This window comes from Indicator indicator, chromosome 29 (genome assembly GCF_027791375.1).
Source record: "Indicator indicator isolate 239-I01 chromosome 29, UM_Iind_1.1, whole genome shotgun sequence".
Classification (NCBI taxonomy): Eukaryota; Metazoa; Chordata; class Aves; order Piciformes; family Indicatoridae; genus Indicator; species Indicator indicator.
The window spans coordinates 6,251,083-6,278,757 of NC_072038.1; the positions used below are offsets into that span (position 1 = coordinate 6,251,083).

Here is a 27,675-nt window from a genome sequence, read left to right on the forward strand (position 1 = left end):
AAGGACTTAGGAGTTGTGAGTCATCCACATCAACCAACAATTTTATTTATCTCAGTGGAATAAGATGGTGAAAAAGAAGACATGAACAGTAAGACCCTTCTGTCTTACTTGCTAGTAAAACTGTGATACAGGGTACTCATCTTAGGACATCACAGATAAAAGGTTATTTAAAGAAAGCCAGCCTTTAGCAGCAGGAGTTGAGAGGAATAGAAAATAACTGACATGGAAATACTGAAAGAGCTCAGGTTATTTGGTTGAGAGAAGACAAAACTGAAAAGCCTAGTCTGTTCTGGGAACTCTGCATTGCACTGGATGCAGCTCTGCTTCCTTACTAGTGTGAAGTTTAGGCAGGTGATGAGTCTCTTCTCCTAATGAACCAATGAGAACTGTTTCCCCATAGTTTGAAGTGAGTAATACTTAGTCTGGGTTTGTTTTACTTAGGCTGTGAACATTTACATGAGGTGTTTATACAGTGGAACAGCCTTATTTGAGTTAAACTTTGGTAGAAGTGTGGATAAGCTGGACAGCAGCTTTAAGGTGGAGGGAATTATCTGGTTTTTCCTATGGAGCTACATTATGGATTAATGAATCTGTATCATCAACTTCTTTCACTGAAGAAAGCTCCTTTTTCAAAGTTGAATGGTATTCCATGCCAAATTATACTTGTAAACTGAAAAATGTAGCTAACAATTTCTTATGTTTCTTCAAAATGTGTTACAGATAGTGCTGCGGATGTGGCTGTGTTCATTAATGAATTTCCATATATTTTATGTACAGGTCAGCGATTTATTTGAAAAATTGCAAGTTTATATACACATTTATAGAAGCAGAAAATAGATTTGGGGTGTATGTAGGACACTGAAACTGATCCTTGGTGATACTTGAATGCTGAAATAAGACCTGCCTCAGGTGAAATAAATTATATAAATAACCTTTTAGGCTTGGAGTACAAAGGTTGCCCAGTGTCTGTTTAACCTCAGAGGATTAGACACCTAAACTGTTTAGATCATCACATTTTCAGTGTTGTTTTCATAGTGGTTCAGTTGAAAGTGAACATAAACTGCATTTGTTAAATTGGTATAGGCTTTCTTTGGTTTAACTTAAACCTTGCTCTTGGTCAACATATGAAAAGCTTGCTTATACAAGGGTTGAATCAGTTTGTTTAAACTGGTGTCACCTCTGAGTAACAAAATTTGGTCTGTTGGTTTGTATTATGGCATAGTGGCAAAGTGCATTTGTACACAAAACAGTTTTTACAGCAAATTCTAAACAGATTTAATCTTAAGCTTAGTTAAACTACAGCACAGTGAAATAAAAAGTGTTTCAAAGAAAAAGACAAAAAGCCCTCCTATTAAATGAAATTAAGCCTGAAAAAAAAAAACTATGACAGCATGTTTTTGTTTCTAGAGCTTAAACATCTTTTAAGAAAAGAAGTTGTAAAAGTTATTTTACATTAATACAATGGCAAAAAAACCTCGAAGATTTATCTAAGATATTTTGGCTTTAGGAACGAATGCAAAAATTCACTCGTCAAAATCTGAGCTTATACAAGAGAAAATTCAGTTACTTCAAAATATTAATATAAAATTATGAACATTATTTACATGGGAGAGACCGAATGTATCTTGTCAGGCCCCAATACCCATAAGAGGTGGTTTGCAGAAATTTTGTGTTGCTGGTAACTGGCTTCTGTGACCAGAAACTCATTGGAAAGTGAAGTATTAAGAGACTCTTGTTCTCTTCCTTAAAGTGAAGACTCTGCTACAGTCATTTGCCCTTGCTCTTTTAGTGCCTTGCTGGGATTTTGCTGACTCTCTTTGATTTGTCCTTTTTTGTCCTTTTATTTTTTGATTGCACTGGGTATCCTGAGTATCCGAAGAATTAAGAGTAGCTTCGGTACATGAAGCATTACTGTCCTGAGGACTCTGCCCTTCATTGTCCATTCTGACTGTGTTGGGGCTGTAGGCAGCCAGCTGGCAGAGGGCTACAGCTGCTGTTTGTTTCTGCTCATCACAGCTGTCCATTATCCTTAAATCTTGAGCTTCATTACCATGAGCTGTGAAAGAGGATTTGTTGCAGGCACTGTTAGTAAGGTTCTTGGGGTTACATGCATCTGCTCCAGAAGTTTCATTTTCAGTTTTTGGAGAAGTAGCAGCACCAGTATCATGAGGTGGACTGTGGAATGATGTTTTCAGGCTTGCTGTGTTACAGGAATCTTTTACTGAGAGGTTCAGAGGCACATCTTGCAATTCTAGGAAGTTCTGAGTTTCTGTTTTGGCTGTGGGTTTGTATGCATGCTCGTGAACAGGACCTGGGTTTGTGTCAGCCTTTTTTGAAAGATTAAGTGGAGCTATCCCTGTGTCTTCTTCCGTGTTTGATAACGAGCCTTCATTGTTACAGCATTCGTTCTGCATATGGGAATCTTCATCAGTGACGTTAATGCTGAAAGAAATGAAGAGAGAAGAGAATTTACTATCAGTTGCTCTTTTAATTTGTGGCTGAGGAAGTGGGCAGGAAGAAGAAGAAAAAGCCTGGCTAGAAGTCTGACAATTTTGCTGTTTCTTTACCTTCCCTAAGTCCCTTTTGCCATACACATGGCTGTGATACAGCCACTTATTACATGTACAAAAAAATGTACAAAATACACAGAGGTGCTTAGTAATAGTATTGGCAATACCTGATAAACTTGAGGAGGAGGAGTTGTCTGCTCCCTGTAGCAACTATGGGTTGTACACTGTTTTGCACAGTTAATATAGAACAAATTATCTCAGTGCTTTAAATTTAAATATGTTTTAGGGGCATTGCATGGAATGTGTCCATCTGTCTGTGTGTCCCTAGTAAACCAGACAAGAATTTGCAAAGTGATTTTATTATTTTACCTGGTAGGTGAATCTCCTCTCTCTTGCTGCATCTGCACACTTTGAAGTGGAGTTGGTTGATCAGTGCTTTTTCTCACAGGTCTGAAAGCTGTCAAGTTTTCTTCTGGTTGATCATACTTGCCAAGTGATGTGGAAGATGACTTGTTAGAGAGGTCAAATAAGCCTTCGTATGCCTGGCTTGTCTGTGTGAAGTTGGTGGGGCTAGGTCTGCCAGGGGAGCCTGTTGCTGCGCTTCCTGCAAGAGGGCTCATTTTAGCATTCTCTCGTTCGTTTTGGTCATCTTTGGAATGACTTTTGGCATGCAGTAATGTAATTTCTTTTTCATAATCAGCTTGCTTTTTGTGTGAACTTAGAGGGTATTGTTGAGATGGACTTAAAGAAGCTGGATACAGCAAGGTAGTTTCTTCCATTAGATGAGAATTTTGATCTCTGTTGATACCAGCTACGTGTGAAAATCTGTAAAATGAAGGATCCGTTGGCCTACAAAATCCGTACGTTATTGGAGGAGTGGAGTGATACTGTTGGAACAGTCGATAGTGTTCATACACTGATGGATTTATAGGTTTTGGAAGTGGCCCAGGGTGGGGAAGAAAGTGTCTTTGCTCTTGTGTGCCATAGACAGAGAGAGCAGAGCTTTCACACTCTGAGTTACCTGGAAGCAAGTAAGGTGTGTATATAGCCAACCTGTGCTCATAAAAATGAGGCGAGTACTCGGGAATCATTGGTTGCATGTAAGGTGAAATGGAACCAAAGCCTTTTGTAGGAGCAACTTTATGTGGAAACTCTGGGAGGAAAGGAGAGCCAGCTTTCCATGGGTGACTTGGTGCATGAAATGCAGACTTAGTGTGAAAAGGTGAACTTTTGTTAGGGAGTGATATCATTTCAGATACTTCACTAGTTTCTGGGCCTTTACTATCTCTGTGCTCTCCTACAGGAACGAAAGCTGAGGGCCTTCCAATGCTGTCCAAAAGGGGCTGCATGCTTATAGTGCTTTCTGTTGTAGTGCTGGCAGGGGTTAATTCCTTTTGAATCACAGGTTTTTGTCCTTGAATTGCTGTGTTTGTTGTCTGGTTTTGTAATTCAACATTTTCCTTGGCATCTTCTTTGGCAAAAGGGTATTGAGGCTTTGAATCAAGACTTGACAGTCCATTTGTGACAGATTTAGAAGAAGTTGGTTTGACTGTAGATTCGAGCTGATTGATCTGTTTGGGCTCCAAGGAGCTGGACTTTGGACACTTGACAACACGATCCTGCTCTGATACTAAAGTAATGGAGTTTTTGCAGAGGCCATACTTCATGTGGTTAAAAAGATGGGATTTCTCATTGCAAGTGAAGGGGCACTGAAAGCACTTGTACTTAAATGGCTTTCCTGGTGGTCTTGGGATGTAATGAGGCTTCTTTGGTTTACGTTCTTTGAGGAGACTCATATTTTTTCTGCTTCAATTAAGTGTAATGGTTCTTTATAAAAACTTTCTTGTGGTTAGCTTTCCTCAGTTTTAGCCTCTTGATGTTTCCAGTTTTTCAGGTTTCTAGAATCCTTCCCAGGTGAAGAGAGGAAGCCAATTCCCGTGGTGTCTCAGGGCAGAGAGGGTGCTGGAAAACAACTCTTTTGCAACTGGTAGCACTGGAGCTGTAACACAAAATTTAAAATTAGCTGTAGTGAAAGAGTGGAACTATAAATAAATAAAAAGCAATACATTCTTTTAACTGTGTTCCCCCTCATATTACGTGTGGCGTTTTGTGGGGGTTTTAAAGCAAAATAAAAATGCTGAATGCCAGACTTAGGACAGACATGCGTTAAACTTGGATGTTCTTCCCTACCTAAACACAGTCAGAGAAGCAGCCTGATTTTTCACAGTGCTAGTCACTGGCCACTGCTACAGGCTTGAAGGAGTTTCTTTGAAAACTGAAGGAATATTCATTCAGAAGATGAAAGTAGAAATCTAGGTGGAGCTGTTGAGAGAAGTGGAGGTGGGTAGGATGAGAAGAGGCAGGTCCTGGCAGCAGCTGGATATGGGGCAAGCCTGTCGGGCAGGTTGCAGAGAGAGAGGAGGGAATTTCCTGCTTTGGTGAAATGCGGGTGGAGTGGATTGGTTGCACTTGGGGAGCTGACTTGGCTCTTTCAGAAACTGACCAACCCCCTCTTTTAACTGGCATGGCATTTCCTAACAGCCTAATCTCAACGGATACCTCAAAAGTGGCCAATCTCTCGAAGGATAAAACCACACCAATTTTCTTCCTCTTCCTAATTCAATTAAGAGAAATGAGTGCTGCAGTATCTGACTAATAGAACCTTCTGCTTGATAGACACATTTCACAATTTTCTGCAATGTAGCACCTTCCACATTGCACATGAGTTCACACAGACACACAGGTCTGTTAATTCAAGTAAAAAAAAGTGCCTGACAGTCATTGATTTGTGGGGGAATGATCTATCTGCGTTTCTCAAGAAAAACTAAGGTTGTGGATACTTTACACAGCCTAATGATTTGCTCAGTAGATAAGTCAGGAGGGCTTGTATCAGCTTGTTCCATTATGTTCACTGATTCTGAAGGCGTGAGAAACTCTCAGAGTCAAGTTCTCATGATTTTATAGGATGTGTTATGGCAGAGATCTAAAAACTGATGATTTCATCATGAACTATAGGCATCATTATCAAAATGATGACTGTTGCAAAACCACGTACTGTATCTATTGTGTTACCCGAAACTACAGGAATACTAATTGTAAGAGTGACTAGATAGCTTAATTCTATTTTATTTTTTTATTAAAAAAAAACAAAGCTACTTTTTACAGAGAAGTTGGAATTAGTATTAAAATACGAAGTTTATGAAAAGAATTGCTGGCAATTACCTGCTGTGCGATTTTAGTTAAAGTGGAGATGTTTTGCATTTCTTAAATCAGAGATTATTTAACAGAAAATGAGATGCAACACATTATGGAATCTGAAGGCAGAGCTACAGAATTGCTGCTTGTTCCATCAGGTATTGTAATTCTAACAAATTGTGTTAAATGTTGTTTCTGATGTCATAGAAATATTAATTTTGTTAGAATAGTGATTGTGAAGGCAAATTGAAAAATCTAAAGCTGCCTTGCAGGTAGAAAAAACAACCAAGCTTTTTCTTAAAATTAACGAATTATTAGATGTGCAATAGCCTAAAGAAAAAGGAATGTCTGGAGAAGCAGCTTTTTGTTTTTCATGTTTTAGCAAAGCTTTTTGGTTGTTTGAGTTGGATACTGTAACAAAGGGGGAAAATATTAAATTATACAACAGCACATTAGAATCTTGTCATTGAAGTCTGGTTAAGATGGTAGTTAATTTTTTTGGTAAGTATTTTAAAATATTTTAAATAATGATAGTCAGAAATCCTTTGAAATATTAACAGTAATGCTTTTGCACTAATTTAAAAAAATAAAAATGAGGTGTAGGAGGGGAGGTCCAGACAGGGAACTGTTCTTTAATTTCTGCCTTTTGTGAGCTCATTGCATTTCTGTTGGACTAATGGTGTATAACTAACGTGGACAGTTTGCAGTGGACTTGATCAAGTCAGCTTGTACCTGTTGTTCTTGATATCTTGTTGGAAGTATTTGTACTAATTATTCTTGAAAAAAAGATATTGTTGTCAAAACTCCACTGCATTCTTAGCTGAACCATTTATGATAACAGTCTGAATTTGCATTCAGGTGCAGCATTTATAATAAAGAGATGTTAATGAGCTTTTCTTGTTCTGCTAGCTTTCCTTTGCTTAATGATGAAAATTCCTGTGTGTCCTGTTCCCCCCCGCCCCAACTTTGTACTTGGTATTTAACTTTGATTCAAGTTATTCCTGTTCAACGGAGTATTAACTACCATTTCTTAATAAGATAAAATGCATGGTTGCAGTTTTAATGTTAGAAATGTAGAGCACTGGAGCCTCTGTGCCATGTGTACAGCGGGAGAGAATTACAGCAGCTTGGGTTTTTTTAATAGGTTTTGTTGGCGTGCTCAGCCGGCAGACAGCAGTGATCCCAGAACCTGCTGCTCTGACTGGAGAGGTGTAGAACAAGTAGCTTATTTGAAAGGGTGTTTACCCTTCAGTAAACTTAGGCAAGTGTCAGCCAGATGAATGTTCTGTTTCCCTCTTTTACTGTTTAATCCTTTCTTTTTTCTCATGGTTTTAATATGCTAGTAATGAAATACTTTTAAACCCAGACAAGAAGAATAATTTCTCCTCCAATCTCTAAGTAAAGCACAGGAGTACCTGGCAGAGATACTTATTTCATAATTTAAAACGTTTGAAACTATTTGATCCCACCCATAGAGCTGGAAAATATATTAATGATTTAAAATAGGTGCAACCAATTAAAACTATCTTTATGGTAGTTTGTTACAGTGGTACAATGTATGATTTGTGCTACCAAAATTTAAATCTTGTCTTAGAAAGAAAACTGAAGATATGTAATTGCTTTTTCCTTACACCTGAATGCTGTAACTGGTGATGCCCTTCAAATATGCGGGGGAAAATTGTCAGTAGCAGAATGATCATTTTTATGGAACTTTTTTTTTTTAGATTGAGAATTTATTTCCTGCATGCCCCATTTTAGAAATGTAGATAGTTATCTATTATTATGGGTTTTTTTTCTTTCTAGTTTGGAAAAGTATTAGTATTATTTGTAGTTTTATTGAAAACAGGTTGTTCAGATAATGTTGGTTAAACTTGAAGTTGTCTTAGTTGTTTTTCTTGTCAACAGTGTCTCTCCTCACGGCTTTCTAATTTGCAGCCCTTTCCAACCTGAGACTGTGAGCTGCAAGTTTTCTCTCTTCTATTTTTAAAAGTATATTGTTGTTACCTCCTTGCCTTTAACATATTGGCAAGTTCAGAAAACAAGAGTATGGTTTAACTTTGTGTGCCTGTATAAACATATAAACAGAAATGTATGTGGGTATAAATATATACAGACACGTACATAGGTATTCATATACATGCATGCAAACACACATAGATATGTACATAGAGATGTGCAGCTTGTTTTTAAGTAGTCTAAATTGTTCAAGCTGCCCAGTTGATCAAAGAGGACATTTCAAAATGTCTTTTATTACAAGCAGGGATGGTAATTACATTTCTTTTTAGGACACTGCTGTAGCAAACTACGTAACAGTTTGTCATGCACCCTGCATTATTATTACAGTATCCTTTTGGTGATGTTGATCTCTCTGACCAGGAGTACTCACTGGGGTGGAACATTTTGAAGGACATGCTATAATTAAAATATTGTGATGTGGCATTATTGCATAACTCAAGGACATGCCATTGTCACCTACCTAGAGTGTTGCAAGAACGAGATTTGTGAGTTTTATTCTAGCTGAGATTTTCCAGTGATTAACTACCACTCCCTTCTAAACTTCCAGTTCCTTTAAACTGAAAGATAAATTTTAACGCAACTGTTTGTTAATTAGGAGGAAACATGGGTGAGAGGAGTGGGCTGGTGAGGGCTGGAAGGGAAGTGTGTGCTGAAGGCAGGGACCCAAGAGGAATCTGCGTGTGCGAATGCCTCTGTGTGTGCGCGTGTGAGAGGAAGCACAGAAATAGAGAGTAAAGAAGTTGGTTAGGCAGCGTGGGTAAGAACTAAAAATATTTTCTAAATATTAAGTTAATAATTCAGTGTCTTATCACCCTCTAACTGGAGAGAGGAGAACCCAAACCAATCCAGTTTTCTGTGCTAAATTCCCAGAAGCTGGAAAAATAATAAATGAAAAGCGGAGTAGCTTCTTTTCATGCAGGCTTACAAACTTAACCTGACACTACTGTATGAACAACAGTTGGTAAACATAGCAATTTTAAGCAATACAGCTTTTTGTCATACTTCAGTATAATACATTAACTTCCTTTATGAAAAAAAGGTGCTTAAAGCACTTTTCACCAACAAGAGTTAATTATTGTAAAGACTTGCAAGAATTAGTTTTTCTCTCAAACTAAAATATTTCCCTCTTCTGTTGAAACTTTCTGCTGAAAGCTTAAACTGGTATAGTAAATGCACCTGCTAGGAGTAACCTAGGCTTTGGAGACAGCTGAGAAATGAGCTCCAAGTTACTTTTCAAGTGTTAACATGAACGCTCTTTATTTGAAAAAAGAAAAGCTCTAAAGAAATGTACTTACCAGATACATAGATGTCTGAAACCTTCAAGGTGATCACTGTTGGTAAGCTGTAGCTGTCACTGCTGCGAGAGAAGTACCTGTTCTCTGCCTGATCTCTAAGTGAAACTGCAGGAGGTTGTTTCAGGGGGAGGGACTTAAGAAGTGTAGGAGTTGAGCCCTCGGGGTGTAGAGATGCACCTGATATTACTCCAGCCTGAAGCTACGATTCATTTGTTTGCGTCCACTGCTTTCATTCGGCATTACCTCGGCATCTAAGCTATCGAAGAGAGCTCCTGTTGCTTTCGTGCCCTCCAACAACCAAGTTTTACTTTAAACTGTAGTGTCTCTTCCTCTGAGTAGCAATCTGCAATATGGGGTCAAAAATGGCTCAGGTAATATACTGAGCTTTGAATATATTTCACTTTTGTAGAAGTGACTCACGAGCAGCAGAATTGACTGTACACAGGGGTTAGCAAAGCTTAAAAGTAATTTTACTCTTTTATTAGAAGCTGACATTTTATATTGAATGCCTTTATAGCTTTAATATTCTTGCTCTTTTTTTTTTGTTCTTCCTCTCTCTATTTTTTATTTAAATCTTTGTCCTTCATGAGTCTCCTTTCTGAAGGCGGGACTGAACTAACTGCAAACTTGCTTGCCACAGGAACCTGCCAAAGCTTGCCTATAATCAACAGTCAAATGTACAGATCCTGTAAATGGAGTCACCTCAGTAAGACATTGATCATCAGGGCTATTTGTTTGGTTAGGAGCTGTGAAATTGAGTGGTAAAAGGAGAAAGTTGACTAATCAGCCACTGATGAATATTAGTACTTACTTTTAGTGGCATTTTAGTTAGACTTCATAAATGACAAATTTATTAGTGCATTTACCAGTCATCTAGTGATATTCCTGAATTGTTCAGTGAACTAATAATCTCTTGGGTACTGGTTGTTACAAGGCATTCCTGTTTACTGAATGTAAAAACAAACTGAGTTTTGCTTCCCAATTCTCATGTTATTGATTTATAAGAAGACTTCTGTTCAGAGCTCTGAAACTCAGCTGATTGAACATGCTAACTCTCTTGTTCACCCACTGCTCTTGAGATAAGACAGTTGCAGATTACTGATAACTTTTAAATCTAGAAGTATGATGAATTTTGTACTTCTCAAAAGTATGGGGTTTTGAATGACCATTATTGAGGAAATTGGCACTGCAAGAGCTGTTCAGACAGTGGGTAAAAAGTTGTTTCAAAATAAAAAGCCGTGTCTTAAAAATAATCTTAGAAGCATGGCCTTTATCTTGATGGAATGACTTGTGGACTCCTACTTTCTCCTGTCTAGGTGTGCAGGTCACCATCCTTCCCCTTGCTATACCAATGGAGTTTTGTGGGGATTTTTCATGAATATAAGTAATCTTCTGATTTTTAAGGTAGAAAAGTGGCTTTTGGGTTTTTATCAATAATTTCTATTATTATTGTTGTTGTTATTACCATGTTCCTCTAATGCAATTTAGCAATGTAAAACTATTACTGTTCAGTTGGTTGTAAATCATTTGGCTTTAGATGGAATAACAAGTATGTTTGTGGCCCATCATTCTTCCATTATAAAATGTTTTGAAGAAGAGTAGTATAGTAGAAAATTCTGCTTGCAGAGAAGGCCCTTGCAATGTCTGCATTCAAAAACATTTCTGAAAAGACCTGGGGAGAGAAGTCCTTTGCATTCTCAAGAGAAGATGTTATTCAGTAGTCTTCACTCAGTGGTTAATAGCCTTTCTTTCATGTCAGTAAGTTTGTGTGCCAGCAATCTACATAACTGTCTTCAATTTTCTTCTGCAAACATGGAGCATTTTATGTTGTCTGTAGCTGAAGGAGGGTACCATCAGGTTTCTTTCATTGCATGTGATGGGGTGGAGGTAGATTTCTTTGATTAGAATTAGATCCAAAAGCTAGTGAAACACTCCTTTACTATTGGTGACTGAGCTGGGTTAGAGGCAGTCAGCTTTTGAAGTTTGATTTGTTTCCCTTCCCACCCCCTTCTCTCTTTACCCCTTCCCTGATCCACTATGGAGGGCAGATGTGCTGTCCAGTTGCTGCCTTGACCCCAGGAAACTATTTTCAGTCTAGCTACTTCCTGGAAGTTGCTCTTGTTAGTCAGATCAGCTGAAATCAGCTGTGAACAAAGTAAAATTGGGAGGGGGTAGCTCATGTAAATGCTGTTTTTCGTGGTGCTTGAATATTAGCAATCCAGGTTTGGGGTAGAATACTCAGTGGTGGACCCCAGAAAAAGAATGTGAGAGGTTCTGTTTGTGTATGCTTCTAGAAGTGATAGATCTTGATTGCAGTCATGATATTTCATCATATTTGTTAACTCATATGTTCATCCTGAATATTAGATAAACTGAACCCAGTTACCTGCTGGTAGCACATTTTTTAGTGTACCTGAGTCCAAGCCAGATTAACTAGGAGCACAAGGATTGACACAGTGAAGTTTGGATTTATTGATATTTTTTCTAAAGGTGCCTTTTAAAAAAAAAAAGTGATTGTTTTTTATTTCTCTGGACAGCTGAAGCTTTAGTTTTGTCTTCCTTGGTGTAGAAGAAACCTCTTTTATTTTAAGTTTTATTTAAAATTCAGTATCAAATAGATGTTTAGCTGTAGTTGCATTTCATAGGGTTAATTATTGTGGCATAAAACTGCTATTCTATAAATGATACAACTTTCCTTCTTGTTTTTATATTATTTTTTCTTTTGGCTCAGCTTTAGCACTAAACAGAAAACAAAGTATCTTACAGAAACCTTACATACAAATGGGATAAACTTCACCTATTGTTGATACACTGCTTACCTATTTTTCATTTTCCTCTTGCACTTCAAAATTCCATTCCCTAGATGTATGAAAGATTGCCAAGTGTTGCTCTGGTCAGTTATCAGCCCCTCTGCTTATCAGATAATTCTTCTTTCTGCTCTAACACAAAGAATGGTGCTGGTGACAAGGTGTTCTGCTGTTTTGTCTCTACTTCCTATCAGTCAAAACTCTGCTGCTGGCTTTCAAAGGATGTTCACTTCTTGTCAATCATCAACAATGTTTCCATATCTTTCTAGAGAAATGTGAATGATCTCATGCAATTGAACACTGATAGACATGGACTTAGTGTAGCTTAGCTTACCACATATGAGAAACATCTTAGAACTGTGTGACTGGCAATATTAATTTCTATCTTTGTGATCTGAATTATGTATCTAAATGTGTGGCTTCGAGCTAAACGTTCAAGAAAGGCCTTTTTTTCTTTGATCACTTGAACTGAAGTTATCAACAGATTTTACTGTCTGTATTAGCATGTTTGAACTAGGTTATTCCATACCATTCCCAGAAGGGGGCAAAAGTATTTGAATGTAATTGCTGTAACTCGTGCTGTGCCCCAAAATGTTCTATGAATCTTGTACAATATTTTCATAATTATTTTCTTCTATCCCATATGAATAGTTATTAGTCTTAATGCTTTTCAAATAACACCTTTGAAATGTGCCTTTGTTTTTTACAAAATTATTTCAGTCCCTGACTTCGGAGATATGTCTGGGCAGATTACCTGTCTGATGTTTGATGAGCCACTTGTAGATGATTGCTAGAGCAAATTATTTGTATGGGAAAAGAATGAAAGCTCACCAGTTAATAGCAACTTCAGATCATATTTTTAGATATTTATTGTGGCCTGCACTGTTTGGCCTGGAACTAGGATGATCTTCCTTCTGGTTTCCATCCTCAGCCTTAGGCAGTGAAACATCTTGGGGGAAGTAGGTAACATCAGAGATTGAGACTGTAGGCAAAACTAGGAAGTGTTTGTAAGAAGAGGTTTGTAATAATCATTCTTTTTGTTGCCAGTCATTCTAACAGAGATGTGAAACGTACGTTTCTTCATTTTCTACTTGGTGCTGTTGTTGTAATTCCCTTTCAAAATCTAGTATTTATTTTTTAAAGTGGTCATTTTGTGTCATTTTGGTTTTTAATACAGAATCTTTTTATTTTTCTGTTTTAATTTCCAAACTTATGCTAGAGTTTCTTAGATAATTCTCTTTTGCCTACATGAAGTTTGTTTTTGTAGTAGGACCAGAGCTGTGCCATATGCATTTCTAGTATGTAGGAAGTCAGTGCCTCAGATTTTTCTTTGAGGCATAATTGGCATTGTGTTGCTCTGATGCCACTCATGAAGAGAGCAGAGAGCATATAATGAATACTCCTAGACTCAAAATCTGTTTAGCTTTCAGTTATTCTCTGAAACACCAAATCTTATAAATATTTGATTGCTATATATTGTCTACTACTTCAACACAGTTTAGAAATGGGAAATAAAACCCAGCAAGTGACATCTGATGTTTTATCTTACTCCATTAAAAAATACTAATGTTGCAGTTCTTGAAATATAATTCGTCTAAGTTCAAAGTTCCACGTTGCTGTCTTGCTATAAAATTGCAGTTGTACTTAGAATGGATCACGCAGCTAAATTTGCATGTAAGGAAAACTTTTAGCAAAATAGGCAGAAGTCATTTAAGCTCTTATGATCTCATGATATATGAGATCCTAAATAAAATATTTCTTACCGTACCGCATACGTTAAGGCCAAAAATCTTACATTTCAGTGTGGTTTCAGTATGATTTCACATCTTTTGTTTTGTGCTGTATTTGTGGTTTTGTAGGCTTCAGACTATTATTTATAGGGTTTTTATTTAATTGGGTGGGGATAAACACTAAACAAACAAGAGAATCCTAGTTTACTTGAATTTCTGGTTTGCTTGTGAAAGGACGTTATTAAAATTTCTCCTGATGACAGCATGCTGTAAACTTTCTAGTTAATAAGGTGTGTCATCTATAGGAACACGAAACTTCCTCAGTCTTCTTCATATGCCAGTGGGGAGATTAAAAGTGTTCTGCTCTTAAACTCTCTCCATGGCTTGCTGACCACTGAATAGTCAGTGCTGTATCTGCTCAGTGGCTATGGGCCTAAATTTTTCTCTGCCTAAAGCCAGAGAAGGTCTCTAAAATCACACATCAGAGGTAGGACTCTTGGTGTTTCACAGGTACAATTAACTTCCTTTTTTTTTTTTTTTTTGTTTTGCTCATTGTGCGTTGTGTGATCCTGTTTTTGTCATAAACCCAGATACCTTTAAAATGAAGTTGGAAATACTTGCTTCTCTGCAGAGGAACAAAAAGAAGCCAGGGAAAGGATATAGGAAGAACTGCGTGGTTACACTTGCAATGAATTAGTGCTTGTTTTGGGAGGATTCCAGATAGAAAGACGTTATTTTTGGTCTGCCTACTTGCCTTACCAAGTCACAGTGAACAGACTGAAGCAATCCAACAGTCCCTCTCTCCTTTTTGAACTCTGGCAACAGTGAAAGCAACATTTAAACAGAAAGCAATAATGCTAATGAGAGAGAATGGCTGATTTGGAAGTCTGATACTGGTGGGTCAATGCAGGTGATCCAAATCTTTGATTTTTTTTTTTTTTTTAAATTTTAATCTCAGAATAAATGGAAAGGGTAGAAATAGAGAGAGGGGGAAAAAAACTCCAACTAACCAAATCACAAACCCACAAAAACCCCCCAAAAACCAACTTGTGTGGAACTGGGCTTTATTTCTTCTGTTTTTTATAAATTACCTTCAGAATAAAAGGAGAAACAAAAAAGTATAAGAAGAGAGTAGGGAGCATTGAAGTCTGTTATCGAAGGGGCTAAGATAGATTTGAGAGGGGTTTGCCAAGGTTATGATTCCTTGGAATTTGGTGACAAAGTCAGTGTGCTTTTAAACTTCCCAGAATGGTCAGGTACAATGCTGCCAGTATCCAAAGAGTCCCTTTTAGGTTTAGGGAAACATTTTGTGCATTATTTCTCCTGAATGATAAGCACATTCTTTAAATAGGAAACACTGGTTATTTCAGTTGACTCTTCTTCTTGGTTTTAAAAATGTCTTGTTGTCAGGTATATTTTTGGTGAAAAGTTGGTATGAACTGGAGGCTCTCTGCTGTCAGAAGGTTTCATAGAGATGCAGCTAATCTCAACAGCAGATGCTGCAGTGCTGAAGGAATATCTCTGTATGCATGACTTTACAGTCTGCAGTTTTGAAACTCCCCCAGCTTCTCTTGAATGTATTTATTTGGCTAGAGTGGATATGTGTTCTGTGGTAGTGGTGGATTATTTGTGTTCTTGGTATAGAGAATGCTGCTAATTATAAGGGATTGGATTCCTGTGTATTTTATCTGAGCCTTCCTGATATTTGGACATAGTTTGATATACTTAAAAAAACCCAAAGTCTGAAAAATATACAATGAAAAAAAGAAGCATTTTTGTTTCTTCAATTTGACTGTGCTATTTATCAACAGGGGGAAAAAAAAAATCACAAACCCCAACAAAAAGTGTGTAAGTAATTCTGCTTTCAAATGTGTTCTAGAAAGAGGTGTCAGTTAGAGTAGAATTTAAATAGTCCTATCAAAATCTATTGTGTAATATCTTAAACTCGGTACATACTCTGTTTTTAAGGATTGCCCTCTGTGTTTTCATATTCCAGAAAATGGTCTGTGATAGTGATTTGCAGCTGCCAGGGTTTTTGGGAAGAGGACACATCAGGAAGTCAGGCTTCTGAAATGTGCTGGTCTGTTCTGTAGTGGTAGTGAATTGTGAGGCTTTTGGCAAGGTTCCAGGTACTTTTCATCATAGATACAGGAAGAAATGAAAAGAAAAAAGATCTACCTGTCTTAGGTGGACTCCTAGAAGAGAGAGAACACCCAAACCTGAAAGGCTGGTTACAGAAGAATTCCTCTTCTCTAACACCCAGGTGAACTTTAAAAATGATGCATGATCTTGAAAATAGTATTTTTAAAAGTTAGAATGTCTGTGGCAATGTAATCGGTTTCAAATTAACCAGGAAGCATTATAAATAGTGCAGATTTTTTTTTTTTCTACTAGTCAGCAGGTATGAGCAAGAATAATAAATGCCATAGCTGAAGCTGTAGCAGGAAAGGTCCCTCCCCCAGCACAACTGGGAACTCGTATAAATACTGAGCAGGGAATAAATGACAATGAATTGCTTCTAGCTTTTTCACTGCAGGGTTTATCTCTCAGTATTGCATAACCTTAGCCTAAAGGTTGGGGTTTCTTCAGTGATTTTTCTTTTTTGCCATGCAGTGTAATAAGGTTTACAGAGATGTTGCACTCCTTCAAAGTAATTCATTTGCTGAGTAGGGTTCCTTCATAAGCTTGTTTCTTCATGTCCTTAAAGTGCAGATGCTCCTGGTTAAGTTACAGGAAGAGCTCTGTTAGCTGTGAACCTGTATGAAGGTCTCTAGTATGGCCTTGGGTGTGAGCAGGCAGAGGAATCCCCAAAATATTAATCTGCTTCAGAGAAGGTGAATCAATACTGTCTTAGGTCAGCTGCAGGCCTTCCAGTGTAGTCAGGTAGGGGTGCTTAAACTTTTTGAGTTATGGTGGCATTAAATAATGATGTTGAGATAGACTGGCCAAAATCCAGATCTGTCTGCTTCCTCATTGGCCTCTTGCCATACTCAAAAGCTCACGCTTGTTTCAGTGTTGTAGCAGTTTTACAAACCTGCCATTAGTTTATTGAAGCAGACACCCAGGAAACAAGAGCCAACATCCATTTCTTTTAAATACTGCATTGAAGTGATGTGACTGATACCAAACAGTAAGTCTTTGGCAGAGATGTAGTTACAATGTACTTCTTTGGGGCACCATCCATCTTAACCAACAATCCCTTCTCTGCCTGAAAGCAGGTCTTTGCGCTGCTTATTTTCCTCCCTCAGCAGTGAGGCAGACAACAATCTCCTTGGCTGCCCAGCTGTGATTCATCCTAGAGCAGGTCTTTCCTGTGTGCTGACTGAGATAGGTCTATGGAAAAAAAATAACACGTGATCATATAATTAAAGACTCCTTTAATTCATTACGTAGGGAGAGACTGAACTGAGATTGCAAGCAGACAGACACAGCCCTTCATAGTCACGGGTTAGAAGATGCTTATTTGGTTTGTGGATATGCATATATATATAGCTTATATGCCTGGGTTGGGGGAGGAATTGTGAGAAAGTTGGGGCAGCTTGAGAGGCTTCAGCTGTGAAATTCTCACATGCCTTCTGAACATGCATGAACTGTGATACCCTTATTCCCTGGCAATCTCCTAACTAGGTCAAACCTGGGTGCAGGAGTGAGAGAGGCCACTTCTTGACAGACTTTTAGGCACTTGCCCCACAGGCTGCAGTGTCAAAGCATGTCACAGGAACACAGGGTAGTTTTCAGTAGCCAAAGCAGCACATGCATTTTCTGATCCTCCCTGGAGAATAAATCCTCTGGATGAAGCAGTCTTTTAAGAGCAGATTCTGAATTTGATAGTTTGTATAGAAAGTGAGAGCAAATCAGAACTATTTGGCAGAACTTTAATCAAATATCTGTTTCTAATAATGGGCCTAACCTGAAATTATCTGTTTGCACCTGTGTTGATGGATTAAATATTAATATAGGAGCAATTTGGACCTGCCTCTGCTCAAAGAGGTTAGAGTGCCGGGTAACAGCATATGGTCTCAAATCTGTAATTCTTTACCCAGAAAAGTCAGAGTTCTTTTTTTAGCATATGAATGATATTGATAGGTGTGCTGTTTAAAACAGGAGGAGCTGACATGCTGTACATTTGACAGTATTTTTTTTTTATGCCTGAGGCTCACGGAGAGGGTGAACCTAGCAAAGGACACTTCTGCAATGAGTTAGATTGCATTGAAGAAGAGTTTGAGGAATAAAATTATTATTACTTTGTATTGATACTTCTGTGTTTAAGCTTCATCATTTGTTAATTGCAATCTTCTTAGCTGCTCCTACAATGACACTGTGTGCAACACTTCCTTCAGTAATAGCCCACATCCTTTTTTTTTTTCTTGTAGGTTATAATTCTAAAGTAGAAGGCTTTGCAATTTATGATTTGAGAAGGTATCTCTGCATAAATGGTCCATATCAAAATCTAAGATTTATCTAAGGGGTAATATTAAAATATTTATCTAAGAGAGCTTAAGCTCTTTTAAGAATTTAGTTTTAAACTAAATTTGGACAATTCTTGAGATCCAGTGAATATCTGTTGAAAACAAAATGGGATTGACGTGAAATGTTGCAATTGTCTTGTAGAGACAAGACCTAAGGAATAGCTTTTTCTTGTTTAATTGCTATATTTCTGTGTTTTATATGATAAACATGGCAATAAATAATTAATCCCCCCCCCCCAATCTGCAGTTGAAGTAACATAGGGCTCCTGATGGCATGTGTTGTAGTGAGGCTGGTGTAAGGGATGCTTTTAAAGGCATAGTATGAGGCATTTTTATTTATGTGACCTTTCAGGATAGAATGTCTTCCATCAGTTTCTTGTCTAGTTGCCTAGTGTCTGTTGCCTTCACCTGAAAGGTGCTAAGCATCTGATTGCTTAAAATCTGTGTTTAAAACCCAAACTAACTGTGAAATCTGTATCTAGTATAAGGTGGGGGGGGGGGGGAATGCTGTTGTTTGTAATGCTTTGAAGACAGAAGTTGTTTCTTTATTTTCACAAGGCTTGAGCAAAGAGCTGTGTTGCAACCTGCAGTTATGTTGTTAGGTAAGGCAGGGTGGAGTGTAGCAGGTGCTTATTAATACCTCTAGGCTACAGGTAAAGGTGACTGTACTTTCTTGAGTGCTCACAGGCCTAAACAGGTGGATATTGCTTTAATAATTGGGTTGAGAGTGGACACAATTCATCCTCTGGTTTTAATGGCAAACTTTTAATGTCAATCTCTGAAAGAAATAGTAACTTTAAGTAGCAAATTAAGTCTCTTTGGATCTCCCAGCCTCCTACTTTTAAAATAAAAAAGGCTTGCTCAGAATTTCAGAAATGAAGAGATTTGTCTCCATTCTGCAGACTAAAACAAGTTTCTCCTGGATTTGTTTGTTTCCTTTTTTTGATCAATTGATTTTAAGTATGATTTTGACATCATTTTAAATCCAAAAAATGGAAGCAATACAGAGCAGCACAGTCCAACACTGTCACCATACTGAGTATTTGAGAGGTGATTATAGTGGTGAATTGAAGCTGAATAACAGATACAAAATATAGAAGATGACTACAAAACTTTGAACTTCATTGCTGCTTTGTGTATCCAACAATGCTTTAGAAGAGTGTGAATGTGAAGAGTTTAAATCAGAGAAAAATGTTAAATAAAACTAAGTTTAGTATTTTGTGCTTAGACTGAAGACAAAGTATACATGAAAATGCAAACACAGTCTGTCAAACTAGATTGGGAAGGTGTTTTCTAAGATCTTTCAGTTACAGTGGACCAAATACTACAAATGGTTGTTCCTGTATGGCTCCTTCATGACTTCCTTCATCCAGGCTCTTCTGACACTGCAGAAAGCTATAGCAGAAAAAAACCTTCATTGTGTCTGAAGAACTCTAAAGACTGAAGTGAAACCTGGAATTTTTGGTAGGGGTTCTTTGGGGGTTTTATGTCTCTTAAATACAAACAAGAAATGTAAAGCTGGACCCACTTTTTCAAACACATAGGTATGTCAGGAGCAGTTTTTATGTAGTATTGCCCATAGTCCACCATTCCCCAGTAAATATTGGACCAGTGATAGCATGAAAACTTTAACAGATGACCCCTAGATCAGTATTTCCTTGTTATTGTCTCTGTTGTATTTATATTTACTTAGCCCTTACTGCACCTTATTTTCCCTGTTTCCCCACCACTTTTCCATTCTTCCTCTTCATAACCTCCCTCTCCAGACATTGCAGTTATGTTGTTCCTCTCAAAGCAGCAATCTTTCAAGTCCCAGACACAGGAGTAGCACATTAAAGAGCTGTGAATCCAAAGGCCTGATGGAGATAATGGGCAAAGCTGGAGCTGCTCAGAATAATAGTGCTGCTGTTCTGGCATCTTCTTAGTGTCTGCTGTAACAGACCCCTGGCAGCACCACCTCCATCTAGACTGACCAGGTGCCATTTGATACTGTTCCTGTCATTTGGGAAGTTGGTGCCCTGAGTTGAACAAAAAAAAAAGTTTGTTTTTTTTTTTCATAGAGATGGTAGAAATATGGGGAGCTGCTTGGGGGTCCCTCTCCCCCATTTCAGTGCACAGAGAGATGAAGGTGCACTCATAGCTCTCTAAAGAAGCTGGAGCAATCAACATGTGCTGAAGGAAATTTACAGCAGCTTTGCAAAATAGCCTTTGGCATTTGTTTTAGTGTTCCTGTAGAACCAGCAAGTGCTTTTTTTTTTTTTTTTTTTTCCCATCAGTTGATGCAGCATTTTTTCAAAACAAGCTAGTCAACATTTTAAAAGATTTTTATTGCAGTTTCTTTCAGGACTGGGATGTGCTGAAATATCCATCAGTTTCTGCTACATCATTGCTCCTGAATGGGAATTATTATTTTTCCCATGTAGTGTTGTAGTGTTTATGCTGCTAATAATTCTATCTTGTCCATCCCTCTAATTACTGCTTTATTTTCTTTAGTAGGTTAAAATGAATTTAAATGGCATTTTAACACTTCTCCAGTTGTGGTGCTTGTTTGTTTGTTTATGTTTTGTTTAAAGTGACAGGTACATTGTGATCATCTCTACACTGAAGTTTAATTATTTTGTGATTATATCCACTTAAGTATATCTGGGCACAGTTTGCTAATGAAATACAGTTCAGCAGTCTCATTTTTTATTCAATGGGATCACCTTTTGACAAGTAATTTCTAAGGAAAAAGAAGATGCATTTGATAAGTTTGATACAAGAAAGAAAATTGAGATGATGTTGTGGGGTTTTTGTGTTGGTTTTTTTTTTCCAGAGGCTGTTCTTTCTGCAGATAGTCATTTATTAAAGACATGGCATCTAGAGAGAGATGTATTCAAATTAGATATCTGGATTTGCAGATACCAAAAGAAAGCCCTCTGGGGAGTCTTGCATACAAATAGTATTTCTTAAACTGTGGCAGTATATTACTAGAATTGTGTAAGAGAATTCTTCTTTATGGCTTTAGAAGCTCTCTCATCTGCAGAAAAAAAGTTATTTGCTTCTGCAGTTTTCATGGAGATATAAACATAAAAGTGAAATTCATCACCTACTTGTTTTCCCAAGTTTACTTTTGTCATGTCCCTATAATAGCAGTACCTGTATTATAAGGCCTTTGTGGTGAGACTCTGGGATCTTCATTTGCCTTTACTTCTATTTTCCTATTCTGCTTGTCTGTTTTCTCCAATATCATTAAGAACCCCAAAGCAGCAGCGAGAGAGGTGTGTTCTGCTGCTGTCCCACTGCAATGGTATCCTGTGGCTCAGTTTGGGCTTACGCTCTGTTCAGCTGCAGTTTCTCTGGAGCTCATTCAAAGTGTAGCACAGAGACATCTCTTAGAGGCCTAGAATCTGTTGAATCATGCTCAGTCCAAAGTTTCTCAGATTGCCCATTACGTTGGGAAACAATATCCTTTTCAAGGTTGGTGTATTGATGATTCACAAGCATTGTTGAATAAGAATTTGAATTATATATGAAGGAAATAAACTGCTGCTGACCAAGAAACAAAATAATGGGTTAAAAAAAAAAACCTCTTCTTTCCAGTGGACTCTGAAATCAGCACATACTAAGAGCCATGCTTCTTTTCGTTCAGAACACACAACTCCATCCTGTGTCCTTTCTCTAAAGATCATTGGATGCTCTTACACCTTGATTTTGTTCAATGTATGGTCCTAACTGTTGCTTTTGTACTTTTTTGGTTTTTTAATTTAACAGTCGTTCCTGTCATTTTGAAAGCTCTGACATACGATGAGAAGAGAGGGGCATGCAGCGTGGGCTCCAATGTGAGAGACGCAGCGTGCTACGTCTGCTGGGCTTTTGCTCGTGCTTATGATCCTGCAGAACTGATACCATTTATTAATCAGATTTCAAGGTAAGTGGTGACAATAAGAAACTGAGCTGTTTACAGTTAATTTTTCTTCTAACCTTCTATTCTAATTAGGAAGGAGCTAGCAGTTAATTTGATAGTCAAAGTCTTCATTTTCTAGAAGTTAACAATCTAGGAGTCTAAAGCTTTGTCTTCAAGATATTTAAAATCAAATACTGACCACAAGTGATATGTCCATTTAGGGAGGACCACAGTACTAAACTACTCACAGTCAAATGCAAATGTATGCACATATTTACTTTTCAGTCTGTGGGTTTTGTTTCAAAAGTAAAATAAAAAAAAAATATTTCCAAATCAAAATACTGAAATTGTAGACTAGAACTTGATGCAGCTTTTCACATAATATTGATGATATTTTTGTGGATACAAATTGGTTTTACCTTTTTCTTTTCTTCCCCTTCTTCTTTTACTCCTATTTGCTCGGGAGTTTCTCTCTTTAGTTTTGGTCTTTTTGTTGGCAGCACATTGGCTGACATTTCAAGGTGTCTTTAAGGGTGATTTGCACTGCAAACACAAAGAGGTAGCCTCTAACAGTTTCTTGGCAGGGTTTTAGTATGGTCATTGATAGCAGGAACTCTGGCATCTTTGTTTCCACTGGAGGGGTTTTGATCAGTAGCCATTTGGTATTATCTTTTTTAAAAGGAAAAAAAATAAATTGCTCTCTACAATGGATTTGTGGTCCTGGATATCTGGTTCCACTTCTAGGGGCTGCCTTGCTTCCGGATTGCTGACAGAGCTCTTTCGATCTTATCCATAAAGCCCTGTTTGGAAACTTGCTTAGCTCATCAGGTTCCCCAAAAATGTGTGACTTTTTCTTCCTGTTTTAAAACCTGTTTTCAAAGTTCTTTGGGATAGTTTGCAAGTCTTACATATCTGTTTTTATTCCTTGAACATGTGCTGTGCCCTTGCTGGACTCAGCTATTCTTCATCCTTGTATCCTTGCTTCCCAGTGCTGGTTCTTCAATGCAGGGTCACACAAGTGTCTCTTATCTGTGTGGTACTTGCTCCTGGGGTTTTTTTGTGACCTTGATAAAATCTTTCTGTCAAAGAACTTGCTGTCAAATTTCTTAAGGCCAAATGCTGCTGCTGTTCTTTTTTTTCAATCCATCATGTCTTTTCTCCAAAGTGAACAAACAAAAAATTCTAAGACATCTTAGCCTTGAGCCCCTGACATAAAGCAGTTTCACCTTGTTTTGATGATGCTTCATCTACAGTAGCATGGTTACTAAAGGAGAGGAGTCTTGTAACACCAAGCTGTGCTAGAACATGATGGCATTCCCTGTTTCTGGGTTGTTTTCAGAAAGAAAATGCAATACTTCAGAAGAGACCTGCTTCAGTTAAGCATGCTAGAAATAGTGGTATTTGCCATAATAAGTTATTGAGGAAATAGTTTATTTTGAAGTCACAGTGAATTCCCATCTATCTGAGTTCATGGTAAATTATACATAGTATAAAATTCTGAACATAAAGATATGTAAAGACATATTTTCACAGTGAAATAATGATGTGATTACATCTTGTGTTGTATTCCTATTTTTATCTGAACAATGCAGGTAATGGTAGCAATGAAGACACATGACACCCACAACCAGAATGTTGACAAATGTTTCCAGCAGGCTGATATTTACTGCTGTCCTCAATCTCACAGGGATTCATTCATATTCTCACTATGAGCAGATCTTCAGCATGAGGATAGCCATACCAATACAAAAGGCTGGTACAAAACTGGTGGGGTTTGTAGATTTGGTCAGCAGCCTTTTGAAAATAAATTCTCTGCTTCCATCTCTTGACTTAGTTCAACAACTTCAAGGTTTTTTTAAGGTCTGGCAAGCTTGTTCCTTGTGAAGGTTAAAGAAGCCTAAGTGTGAGTGTGGAAGTCTTGTGTTTATTAGAATCTTTCTTCTGCTCATGATGCTTTGAGCAGTTTGTTTCTTTTACTCCTTTCACCCTACATGGTGCATAATAAGGTTGTTCTCCATATGCTAGATGCAAGCTCACCGTTTTTATTTGTCATGGTTTGTGGAATTTTGTTTTTTCTGTCACAAAGATTGTTTTTGAAATAGCTCCTGTCTTTGGGCTTTCAGACTTCTCCGAAAACAAATTCATCTTTTCTTTTTAGGAAAATATCAAAGAAAGTAATTGCTGTCTTCTACTTATGGTAGTAATGCCAATTAACACTGTGGCTGTGCCAGCTATGGCAACTTCAGTTGTTTGGAATAAGTTGGTGGAGAGGAACACAGGGTGGGTGGAAGGAGGAAGCTGAAAATTGCTTGTGATCAGTTATAAGATATTGTGGTTTGTATATGCTTAGTTTTCCAACAAAGCTGCATAGTATTTTAGCAACTATTTGTGTTAAGGCTTTCCTTAAAAATCTGTGTAGTTTTGTTGGCCATACCTTTTCTAAATATAATCAGGTCTTGAAGGTAGAATTGCCACTCCAAAGAGAAATGGTGAAAAAAAAAAAAAGAAATCAAATAAAGTATGACACACAGTTTCACCTATTGTGTCAGCAAGCTGATAATTACATACAGCTTTTTTTTTTTAAATCTAGCCTTAGGTGTGTCACTGTTTTACTTAAAGAAGAGTCATACTTCTAGCCACAAGCAAATTGTTGCTGCCCTTGAAAAATGCACAACTCAGCATCTTGAAACAAAGTACATAATATCCATTGTGAGCTGAATTACACAGCAAAAACATCTGCCTGTGTAAGAATGAGAAGGGTAACCAAGCTGGTGAAGGGTCCTGAGAATGAGCGGCTGAGGGAGCTGGGGTTGTTTAGTCTGAAGAAAGAGGTTGAGGGGAGACTATCACTCCCTACAACTACCTGAAGGGAGGTGGTAGAGAGGTGGGTGTTGGTCTCTTCTCACAAGTCACAACTGATAGGACAAGAGGAAATGGCTACAAGTTATGCTAGGGGAGGTTTATGTTGGACATTAGGAAAAAACTTTTATACCAAAAGGGTTATCAAAGACTGGAAGAGGCTGCCTAAGGAAGTGGTTAAATTGCCTTCCCTGCGTGTATTTAAAGGCTGTCTAGATATGGTGCTCAAGGATATGATGTGGTAGTGGCCCTGGTAGAGTTAAGTAATGGTGGGGCTTGATGATCTTAATGGTCTTTTCCAACCATAGTAATTCTGTGCATATAAGCTAGTTGATTCTTTGAGAAAAATAAGAGACTGCTTACCTGAAGGGAAATATTGTCTCCTTAAGAAAATGTCATGAGTGATTCCAGTCCTGAACTTGGTGACCTGGTGCTAGAAATGGCAAGTAGTTTATCCTTCATTCACAGACTGGCTGGAGGAACACAGGCAGTGCTGAGCTTGGAGCATGAGTAGCTGGTTGCTACACTCGGACTTGAAAGACCAGGTGGTCAGTGTGGTAGAGCTGGAACTGGGGGTAACTAGAAGGTTTTGAATTAGTGAACTGCTTCATGTCATGGCCTTTGGCACATGTTAGTGTACCTTATTGGGAAACTCACTTGGGTACCAAAACACCAGAAGTATGATACTTAAGGTGGGTCCTACCCCACAACCGATTCAGGCTGTGGTACAGTAGTTAAAGATTAAAGCAGAGGAGGAATTGGGGGTGGGGGAGGATTTGGCCTATTTTTGACTGCAAATCGTTGTGTTATGATTGTTTTCTGTATTTTCAGTAGTCAGGGTACATAAATATTTCACTTTTGAGTAGTGAAAAATCACCCTAAGCTGCATAAAATTAATTTTTTTGGTAAAATTTGTGTTTTAAAAGAAATATGTCTCCATATCCAGTGATAGCTGATTCTTCTCTGCTTTCTTACAAAAGTGCTTTGAAGTGATGAAATTGTCAGAATGCTGAAGTTAGACTTAGATTGCTGTAGATCATAAGTCAGCCCTTTTCCTTCCTGACCTTGCCACTCTTCTTAAACAAAAATAAAGAGGTACAGAACACTTACTAGAAATTCCTGCCTGAGAGTATTTCTAATAGCACTGGCTCATATTTTAAATGTCAGTTTATCCCTATCCATATTTCAACAAGTCAGACTTAGTCACATTTGCTAATTTAGTTTTTAAAGTCTAGTTAAACTGGTTTCTGAAACCTTGCCTGATCTGTTCAAACTAGTGGGCCACAAAAAGAAAATTCTTGGCTAACTAGATGAAACTTCACTTTTATTGCAGGATAACTTTACTACATTTTGAAATGCATGTACTGAAGTTGCTATTCAAGCATGTCTTTATAGAAGCTCTGCTTGACCAAGATTTTTTTCTCTCTCAGTCTTTACATGCATACTCTCTTTTTATGCTTACTTAGTAGGAAAGTTAAACCTAATTTAGTAACTTGGAAACACAAGTAATTTGATTCCAGCTCCCTTGGGTGTGGAAGTTACTGTCTGTAAAGTGGCAGGTGCACAGTAAGAAGCTAAACCGTTTTGTTTAAAATCTAAATAGAAAATAAAAAGGAAACCATATGTGTTTCTACTCCATTATACAATTAGTGATTAAATTGTTGCTGGCTATCTGAATTGTTCACAACTGTTGGACAGTGAACAGTTTCATTCATCTGTCATCCTATGGTGTAGGTAATCAGTAAAGGAATCATTACTGGACCGGAGCTGCTGTCTCCTGTTCAGCAGCATGCTCATGCACACTGTGCGTGCAGTGTAGGAGTTCAGGAGGCTTTGCCTTCCCTGTGGTGCTGCCTTGTTTTTGAAGGGAAGGGGGAGGGGATAGGAAGGTGTGGTTATGGATGAGTGATGTAGCTTGCTCCAGGGCAAGATTGTTCTGCAGAATTGGGGAAATCTGAAGCATTGCTTTGAGCTATATCTTGTACCATGATGAAATATTGAGAATAGCTTTCTTTTATGTATTTGAATCTTGCCTTCAGAAGAGAGTTGTGTGCCTACTGTGTCTTGCACTTTTATTTCCTGCAGGGGCATCATATACCTTTTATTTTTTCTTCTTTTAATAGCATTTGTAGCTCCTGTTCTGAACATTTGTCTTATTGCTCACTTCTGCTTGTGTATTTATTATACTTTAATCATTTTACAACCAAAACTTTGGGACTGGAGCAACACACCAAACAGTGTAAGCCATTGGGTAGCTACAGAAAGTGTAAGAGCTCAGTTTAAGCTGGGTTAGAGGGGCTGTGAAAATATGCAGTGTTTCTTGCCTAGAGAAACAGGAGGAGTTAAATCTGACCCTGTAGTCTGGGTGGCTTTTGCCCCATCAGTGCTGGCTGAAGCAGCCTCTTTTGCTTACTCCTTCACCTGCATGGCGCCTGCAGTTAAGCATAGCACAGTCGCATGTGTGATAAAGTGAAATTGGAACCTTCTCAGGTTTTAAAAAGAAAAGCTAGCAAAAGAAAAATTCATTAAGCCTAGATTTGTGTTCCTCATCCAGCTCACTATGTAGCCATTCCAGTTTGGGTACTGCCATGACTGAAGAGGGGCAAAAAAGGCTGTTTGCAGTAGCTCTCAATGATGCTAGTCGGACCTGGTCTTTTCTCCTATTTTCAAGTTCTTGGATTGCTCAAAACCATTTTGTTTGTGATGAGTGTTTGAGGTTTGTTTTCTTCTTGCAGCATCAGGGTGGTTTGCTTGAATTCAGAGCAGCAAGTTCTCAGATGTTAGCACTAGGATAAACTTCTTGCCCTGTGTGACTAGTGTAGACTAGAGGTGCCTGCTACAGGTGATAAAGGAAATTCAGATGTATTGTCAGGTACATCATGTGCTTAGAAGGAGAAGGTGACCTGAT

The 27,675-nt window shown here is 38.0% G+C and overlaps 2 protein-coding genes across 2 annotated transcripts in view; one reads left to right on the forward strand and one right to left on the reverse strand.

Annotated features, from left to right (window-relative positions):
* The window catches only part of TBCD (tubulin folding cofactor D), a 118,643-nt gene that overhangs the window by 28,038 nt on the left and 62,930 nt on the right, over positions 1-27,675 (forward strand). The window contains exon 14 of the mRNA XM_054393655.1: positions 21,776-21,932. Coding sequence (XP_054249630.1) covers positions 21,776-21,932 — 157 coding nt within the window. The remainder of the gene's footprint in view (positions 1-21,775; positions 21,933-27,675) is intronic.
* Positions 1,722-4,306, reverse strand: ZNF750 (zinc finger protein 750). Its single transcript, XM_054393656.1, has 2 exons — positions 2,880-4,306; positions 1,722-2,442 (listed from the first exon to the last, which is right to left on the reverse strand). The coding sequence occupies exons 1-2, from the start codon at positions 4,304-4,306 to the stop codon at positions 1,722-1,724; spliced, it is 2,148 nt and encodes a 715-aa protein (XP_054249631.1).